The sequence below is a fragment of the Prunus dulcis genome, chromosome 4 (assembly GCF_902201215.1).
Source record: "Prunus dulcis chromosome 4, ALMONDv2, whole genome shotgun sequence".
Lineage (NCBI taxonomy): Eukaryota > Viridiplantae > Streptophyta > Magnoliopsida > Rosales > Rosaceae > Prunus > Prunus dulcis.
Window position 1 is genome coordinate 23,296,091 of NC_047653.1, and position 8,879 is coordinate 23,304,969.

General features: G+C 37.9%; 1 protein-coding gene across 4 annotated transcripts; it reads left to right on the plus strand.

Annotated features, from left to right (window-relative positions):
* Positions 1–467: 467 nt before the first annotated feature.
* LOC117624886 (probable magnesium transporter NIPA6) lies at positions 468–8,023 on the plus strand. Of its 4 annotated transcripts, XM_034356385.1 has the most exons (9): positions 468–939; positions 1,116–1,172; positions 1,483–1,573; positions 1,688–1,848; positions 1,930–2,057; positions 2,170–2,307; positions 3,552–3,644; positions 3,719–3,836; positions 7,393–8,023. In XM_034356385.1, exons 1-9 carry the CDS (start codon positions 819–821, stop codon positions 7,518–7,520), a joined length of 1,035 nt encoding a protein of 344 aa, XP_034212276.1. In that variant the 5' UTR covers positions 468–818; the 3' UTR covers positions 7,521–8,023. The 4 variants fall into 4 exon arrangements, with proteins under 4 accessions (XP_034212276.1, XP_034212278.1, XP_034212279.1 ...); XM_034356387.1 differs by lacking the exon at positions 7,393–8,023 and having other exon boundaries at positions 3,505–3,644; positions 3,719–3,815; XM_034356388.1 differs by lacking the exon at positions 1,483–1,573 and having other exon boundaries at positions 829–939.
* Positions 8,024–8,879: the final 856 nt, after the last annotated feature.

The following is an 8,879-nucleotide window of genomic DNA, read 5'->3' on the forward strand; positions in this document are numbered from 1 at the left end:
TAATTTCTACAAGGATGATAGTTAAAGGCTGAAAATCCAAAAAGAAAGGTCCAAAGGCCTAAGGTTACGTATAAATTTTCTTTAGGTTGCTCGACTTGGAAATTTCTCAACCCATATTTTCCCAAACTCTAGTTCGAATTAAGAATTTTAGATTATAATCCAAATTGCCAAAAATGCTGGATTGATTCGAGTTTTTTTTTTTTTTTTTTTTGTCATGCTTGTCCAACGTACACAAAACTGCGTTAGGGTGGATTTTTTTGTCTTGGGGAGAAAAAATAAAAATAAAAAATTTGTCTGTATTAGTAGTTGACAAGGACATTGAAAGGAAGAATAGGTGGGGCTGGCTGGGCGAGGCTGACTGGCAGGTGAGAAAGAGAAACTGCTTTTCGCCATCTCTCTCCTGATTTCACAAAGTACAAATGAAATCCGATCCAATCCAACTGCTCAAAACACACAACTAACAATAAAAGTGTGTGTCTGTGAAGAAGCCCAACCCAACCTCATAAAATATAAATATAAATACATTATAATAAATAAATAAAAATTACACTTTAGCGTGCGTTCTTCTTCAGAAAAAATCGATTCGAGGGTTTGCAATTGCTGCTGCAATTGGCCACATTTGTGCTCTAATAATATTTTTATGGCTTTGAAATCGAAATTGTAGAATGAGCGTCGCTCCGGCTCTAGCTCCCTCTTCCACTCCCAGCCTCAACCACTTGGCAATTTTGGCTTCGGCGGCCTACTACTCTTCCTTCTTCCACTGTAAACTGTAAATTCAAAAATATAAAAAATATAAAAAATTAAAAAAATTATAGCAAATGTACTCGAGCAATTTGAAAGGCTTCATACTGGCTGTGGTCTCAAGCGCCTTCATCGGCTCCAGCTTCATCATCAAGAAGAAGGGTCTCAGGCGTGCCGGCGTCAATGGTCCTCGTGCAAGTAAGTTTCCTCGCTCCTTTCCCTTTTATTTGATCAATTTTTTTATATATCTATATATCAATTCTTTTCTTTCTTTTTCTAATTATGATTTGATTATTTGATTAATTACTGATTTTTAATTTGTGAATTTTCGTCATTTTGTTTTCGTTTCGGTTTCATGGTAAATGCATAAAAAGGTGTCGGAGGATATGGGTATCTGTTGGAGCCCCTATGGTGGATAGGAATGATAACAAGTAAGTGACTTTTCTCTTCTGCTATTCATTTTATTTACCCCATTTGTTCTTCTGGTTCATTTAGTTTTAGGCTCTGTTTGTAATTTGAAGAGATTCAAGATTGTTATGCCATTTTTCACTTTCCCCAACTTTCCCCCAGCTATGCTAAGTTATTGAAAATTTTATTTTCATAGGGGTTTAGTTTACTTCAGCCATTTCATTTCAGTAGGAAATTGGAATTTGCCATTCCTTTATTCATTTCCCTTTTCCTCTGCTAGACGGACTTGAATGTTGAATGTTGATCATAATCGTAATTTTGGACAATTCACAGTGGTTGTTGGAGAGATAGCCAATTTTGTAGCATACATTTACGCCCCTGCTGGGCTTGTGACGCCGCTTGGTGCATTGAGTATCATTGTTAGGTGCGCTTGATTTCCCAATTCTATTACATATCTATAATATATATACATACATGTTTACATATCAATCATCCAAACTTATTTCTGACAAGTTGAACTGCCTATGAATATGTGTAGTGCTGTTTTAGCGCATTTCTTGTTAAAGGAGAAACTCCAGAAAATGGGAATGTTGGGGTGCCTTTTATGCATAGTGGGTTCGACTGTGATTGTACTCCATTCACCCAAAGAGCGTTCTCTCAGTTCTGTCGAAGAAATCTGGGAGTTAGCAATACAACCTGGTATGCTGCTTAAAGGTTAATAAGTAATGGATGCTCCTCTCTCCTTCCTTCCTACTAATTTTTTCGCTTTCTCGCCTCCAGCATTTCTTTTGTATACAGCCTCGGTGGTAGCTGTAACGTTAGTCCTGATATTGTATTGTTCTCCCCGCTATGGACAAACCAATATACTGATTTATATAGGAATCTGCTCTATGATAGGATCATTGACAGTAAGTTGTTCTACTGTTTGTTTCTGCAATGTGCATGAACAATTACCATACATCACTTTTGAATTGACATTTTGTGGCATTCTTATTTGTGATTAGTATTTCCATATTGCAGGTCATGAGTGTAAAAGCAATTGGCATTGCTATAAAACTCACATTAGAGGGTACAAACCAGCTAAAATACTTCCAAACATGGATTTTTGGAATGGTTGCAGTTACCTGCATCATCACTCAATTGAATTATCTAAACATGGTTGGTATCTTGTTATGCACTATTCTAATGCAACAGGAGAGCTTTGTGTAATTTTCGTTTCTATTTCTTTAGTACTAGTTTCCTCGATAATTATCCATCTGTCTGTTTTCTCTTAATTTTGAATTTTGGATTCTGTTTATAAAAAATAAAAATAAAAATCTGAGAGGGTAATATTTGAACATGAAATATTAGAAGACTGTTGAATGTTGTTCAGATTATTACCAAATGTTTACTTCTTCAAAAATCTATGTAGAAGCCAAAGTTCTGCTTCAAATCCCTCTTGCACCATACTTTTAATCTAATTTTTGTTGGAATTGTAGAGTTTGGTGAAAATCGAATTATTTTATTCTTCTCTCATAGAGCTGTTAAAACTGATTTACAAGTGTTTCTAACAAGGCTAGGAAAAACAAGGAAGGGAAGTTATCACAAAGTCAACTGTTACCACTAATTACAGCCTAGTTACAGCTGTACACACTAACAAAAACATACCCAGGTATCCCCTAAAAGAACCGAGTTACTGATAATAAGGTCCTGCTTTATTTTAGCGATAACCTTTAAAATAAGTCCCCTTGGCTGTTCTCTTCAACCTTAACCTTCATATTATAAATACAATTTTAAGTATCAAAGGTTGTTTAGGAAAGCTAATATGAGCTTGTTTATTCCAGCGTGATTGTATTGTTTTATTTTGTGAAAGGCACAAGTTTTGTTTGTTGAGGGAAGAATGGGGAATTTAGAGAGGTGTCGTGTAATGGCTGTGTTTTGGGTAGTTTGATTGGGAAATAATAGGAGGATATTTGATAGCTTTAGAGGAGATGAGGGGGAGATTTTGTGGGATAATTTAGTTTTTGGACATCCGTTATGGCAGTATGGATGGAGGGCTGCTTTTATTAAAGGGAAGTTATATTATGGTAATGTGATTTCTCTATAATAGTTTTATAATTTAGGCTCTGTATACAATGGGCAACTTGTCGGCTGCATTGCACTTTTACATATTAATTAATAAAATCTTGTTTCTCATGAAAGAACAGTAGTCTAAGCAGAAAATATTCTCCATCAGATTGGTAATTAAAGCAATCTGTCCTACGTCCAATTAGATGAGCATTTTCTAATATTTTATATTTTGTGACCATGTGCATGTATGAAGTGCTGCATTCAATAACCTATAAATACCTTAATTAAATTTTCTGTTTTGGTCAGAAATGTGTGAACTTTTTAGCTGGTTTCTCACTCTGGTGTGGTTGCAGGCATTGGATACTTTCAACACAGCAATTGTTTCTCCTATCTATTATGCTATGTTCACCTCATTTACAATATTTGCCAGTGCAATAATGTTTAAGGTATCATCATGTGAACATGTTGTGTTTGTGTGTGAGTGTTTGTTATAAATCTAAAGTATGTAATCTTTTGGTAGGATTATTCTGGTCAAAGCGTGACCAGCATAGCGTCAGAACTTTGTGGGTTCATCACTGTGTTATCTGGGACTGCTATATTGCATAGTACACGAGAGCCAGATCCACCTTTAATTACAGGTTTGTATGTTGTGCATCAGACTGCATGTCTTTTTGAAGATTTATGTGTGTTAAAATGGCAGTGGCCTGCATGTCTTTTTAAAGATTATGTGTGTTAAAATGGCTGTTGCTTGATATATGATGCATAAGCCTTATTCACTTCTGTTTGTTGGTCCAAAGGCCTTCATAACAGGGATTTCTGTACCCCCTTTGAAACCTTTTCCCGTTGTACGGGTTTGAATCTTGAAATCATAAGCCAATTAGCTAAAAAACAATTGAAGTACTCAACATAAAAGCTTAAGCTGTTAAGTGGAGAGACTCAATAGGGTATATATAGCTTTGTTAGACGCTTAGCCCATCAATTTGGGGCTAGTGCGCAATAAGGCTGTATTTCATATAACAGAGTATTTCAGACTTGAGAGACTTCATTACGTTTGCAGGACTATACCACCAGTCCATAGGGCTATTGACTCAACAATAGAGTTAATATTTACTAATAGTTAGCTATTATTAAAGGACAATGAATGCATAGTTGAATATTAAAAGATGGCGGGGGATTATGTTCTGAAGTATTTTTCTTGAAATTTGATTAACAATAAATATTATATGGAGAGGCCCATTGGAAAATTATTAAAATGAAGACATGCATTGCCTAAGGGCTTAACCTATATTTTTTTAAACCCAAAATCTACTCAGCACAGTAAAGAACCTGTGGATGAAAGGATTACAGAAAAAATTATCCAAGAAGTAAATACTGAGAGGTTCCAATTTGGAGTCTTAGGGAATCGTGGGGATTTCAAACAAAAGAGATCAAAACTAGGAGATTCCTCCATCGAGTCCGATAATGAGATAGTCCGGTATCAAGGAAGTTGGAAGCTGGTGCAGGGTTGGGGAGTTGGATGTTGAAAGGGAAGTTGTGCAACTGAGTTTGAAGCTAGTGATTCTGTCCTTGATGGTTGGGACAGCAGTCTAGATTGGGATGGAGAGGCATTTGAAAGCTCGGAGGGTGAGAACTCTTTGGAATCTGAAGGTAGCAAAGCTCGTTCCAGTGGCCTTAATGGTGCAGGAAGCTAGTTTAGAAGATTTTTTGGCTGGACGGGATCTTCACAGAATCACAGCCTGTCAAAGAAAAGATTAGATGGTATGCCCCAACCTTAAACATTTACCCAATTCCTATCTGCCTTCCTCTTCCTTGCGAGTGGATCTCTTCAAACTTAAGAGTGGGGGGAGTGGAGGGTGTGGGCAAATTTTTTTCTACGCCAAAATTCCCAGTATGTCCCTATGAAGTGTTAGTCTGAAAGGAAATTGAATGGATCTTGCTCACCACAACAGCAAATGCATTTGTGTAAAGTTATTAGGCCATGGTCTGTGGATAAACACAGACAGATTTGTCAAGGATTCTACTCCAAACAAAACTTTGGCTTTAGAGAGGGCTGATGGTGCGTTGGAAGAAAATAAAATTTCTAAGAAGTTGAATGGGGAAAAAGGTAAGAAAGATGGGGAGTTGGACGCTACCCAGGAAGTGGATAGGATGTTTGATCAAGAGTTGATTTCTCATTAAAAGAAATGGAAGAGAGTGAACAGTGGGAAAAGGAAGAAGGGTAGGAAACAGTTATAGAGCCTAAAGAATTTGCATTCTGGAGTTCCAATGAGATGAGCAGTGTGAAGGGGAGAGGGACGAAGGAATCAAATTGTCATGAGTATGATTAGTCAGGATCTGGGTAGTGGGTATGAAAAGGATGCAAATATGGAGATTTTCATAAAAATGGGTTCACGCATAGTTATCTTGCAAGAAACAGAGGGAAATTGGAATTGGTAAAAGGATCAGTGCATCTGGAGGTCTAGCTTTCAAGGATTGGTGTTCTGAGATTTTTCAGTTTCAATTATAGTTGGATTTTCTAATGCTGGGGATTGTTGGCGCGCCTCAAGGTACTTTGAAGGCATGGCAGAGGCAAAATGCCTCAGGTTGTCCACTCTTCGACGAAATGCTCCAAAGTCGTAAGCCTTTCTCCTGAAGGGTGCCTTCTTCACAATAGCGCAAGAGGCTGATTCCTCTTGGGAAGACCCTTTATATCCTCTTCATCCCTCCCGATAAACACTAAAGCAATTCTGAATCTAAACTAAAATAACACCTCTGGAACCCTTAACCCTGAACAACCCTCTGTCTTGGAGGCAGTTTTGGCTGCAACTCAGTGGCTATGGGGAACTTTTGGCAGATCTAAGGGGTTTTGTTGTGTTGTTGGCAGGTCTAAGGTTTTGGTGGAGTTATCAACTGGTTGAAGAGCCAGAGGCAAAAGAAAGTAATGAGGGAGAGGATGAAGAGTTTCTTCGAGAGTGGAGATATTATTTAGTTGAACATAACATCACTCCTGCTCTTGCACCCCCAAAAAAAAAAAAAAAAAAAAAAAAAAGCTCTGCCCTTTCTTGAAACACCATTTACCGTATCAGTTATTTAACCAACAAAACTTTAGTGGAACCCCAAAACATGAAATGTACTAAGTTTGCTTCTAAAACAAGATTCAGTTCTTGGGCATCTCTTTTGAATCCAAGTAGTTTCCTACCTAACAAGTGAGAAAATAATTAGCCAATGCTGGGGTCCTGACCAGTAAGGAGGAACTTCCTCTGTATAGTTAATGTGGCATATATTGATTGGAATAAATTGGTGAAAGTGCTGAGGCCTACCTCATCAAATTAGTTTTATCAGTAATATGATGCCCCGTACTTTCATCAGTTTATGTGCCAGGTTACTGGTGAGGACACCTCCTCACCAATCAGGAGCAATGTTTTCAAAGGCGTTTCCCAGGCATGACTTGAGTGCACCTCAAAGTGAGGCAAGACCCTATCGCCTGAGGCATTAGGGTGTTTAAGAATTTGCCAAAAGGGCAGTAGTGTTATTCAAGAAGGCATACGCTCGGGGTAAAGGGCAAGCCACAAACTCTCTGAGGCACCTCTGCATATCTGCTTCCTGCAGATCTTCTATTACTTATATCAGGGCATCTTTTTAGAATTTTAGATTTCTTCTTCAGATTATCTGGCATTTTGTTTTCTGCCGTTGTCTTCTTAGGTTTGGAGTTTCTGGGTGGTCTGTCAGTTTGCCATATTTTCTGTACTCTGTTTACCACCATGTCTTGTGGCTTCAAACTTGTTCTGTTCACATATACTGATAAAACAGTAGAACCATCTTCTTTGACATCCTTATTTCCTAAATAGTAGAGCCATCTAATTTCATGGCTCATTTCCTAGCACCCATTACCTAACTTGAGGTTCACTAACAAACCTTATAGAAAAAGACAGTATTTAATAAGATAGGATAAAGACTCCTAATACTATTGGACTTTTGATAAAACTAGATTTTTTGAGGTATCTTCATACTATACTTCTAATGATATCTTCATACCATATGTTGATCAGGTGTTCATCATTCTTCAAAATTAATTTTTTACCTGATGGCTGGCTAGATTTTTTTATAAGGATTTATGCTTGAGATGAAATTATGTAGGCCTCAATTATATTTGCAGTACTTCTGTCTTTAATCCTGTAAATTATTTTTACATTTGTCTTGAATTGGAACATGCAGATTTGTACACACCATTGTCTCCTAAGGTATCATGGTACATCCAAAGTAATGGGGAATGGAAGCAGAAGGATGAGGATAGTTCAACGCCTAATTTCATCACAATTCTTCGGCCAGACTACTTCAAGTAATGGAATATGCTTGAGACACTAACTTCTTGGTTGCAGCTCATGATTTCAGTGTCCAAAGGTCACCCCAATTTCATCACATTTTTACAGCTTGAAAACACGAGGGATGCTTCGGACTCTGAAATTTCTCATGAATGCAAAAATCAAGCAATGCCATTCTGCCGATATTTTTTCTGCCGTACTATTCAAATTTTGAGTGACGTATTGTGCAATTGTCAAATAGCAATAGTTATAGGGAGTGAGTTCTTCATTTTTCATTTTTGTAGACAAGGATCCATCTTTGGATGATCCATATCCGGCGTATAGCTTTGTAATTTGATTTAATTGGTTTATGTAATTTAATTCAATCGATTTGCTTAGCATTTATAGTTGAGGCAGCAACTAGATGTTCTTTTTAAATGATCATTCACCCTTAACACCAAGGGTGGAAAGCAAAAGCGGATTTGAAAATTTGTAACATCTTTGACCTTACTAATCTTGCTATTCAGATACATACAAGTTTGGCATATTATTGTGGAGATCTTTCAAGAACAAGGTACTGGCATAGTCAAAGGTGGATGAAGGGGGTTAAGTACTTCACTTGAGACCAATCAGTGTTTGCAATACCTTAGATAAAGGTTATTTCTAAAATCATTGTGGGAAGACTCAGACCTTTGATGTGCAAGTAGGTTAGCCTTAACCAGGTTATTTTTGTGCCCGGTAAGACAAATATTTGACAACATTTTAGTTGCTCAAGAAGTGTTTCACAGATTTCAAATAGCAAAAGCCAAAACTGGATATGTTGCTGGGAAAATTGATCTGTCCAAGGCCTATGACAGACTTGAATGATCTTTCATTGGGCAAACGCGTTGTGTGAAGAATGTTGCTCGTAAAATCATTGTGAAAGGGGAGGTTACTGATGGTTTTCAGCCTCAAAGTGTTAGGCAAGGTGACATTAGTCGAAAGCTGTCATAGCTGCTAGATAACAATGATTTTGTTTACACCATAATGAACCGAGCAGACCCAGCATCAAAGCGACTAGCACCAAGGCAGCCACGCCTTCTCCCATGCCGAAGGAAGACACACTTCCGAGGTGCCAGACACCTGCCGAAGCTCCCAGCTGCCAAACCTAACATCCAGGACACGTGTCGCCACCACAACGGCTTGCACAAAGTCCCACATTGGAACTTTGTGCAAAGCCCCCACTTTCACCTCCCTATAAATAGGGAACAGTACCCAGGTAAAAACAAGAACTATTCTCCTACTTTTACTATTACTCTGCCAAAATTACTACCCGTAACTGACTTAGACATTGGAGAGCCTTCGACCGGCACCACACCGGTGTCCGAAGCTTAACGACTGCTTCTCCCATTTTATCTCCTA

Bases quoted from the DNA above. Each gene is read 5' to 3' on its own strand.
- LOC117624886 (XM_034356385.1), top strand. From the start codon at position 819: ATGTACTCGAGCAATTTGAAAGGCTTCATACTGGCTGTGGTCTCAAGC. The intron at 2,308-3,551 runs GTTGGTATCTTG...GTGTGGTTGCAG, and splicing joins AATTGAATTATCTAAACATG to GCATTGGATACTTTCAACAC. The intron at 3,837-7,392 runs GTTTGTATGTTG...TGGAACATGCAG, and splicing joins AGATCCACCTTTAATTACAG to ATTTGTACACACCATTGTCT.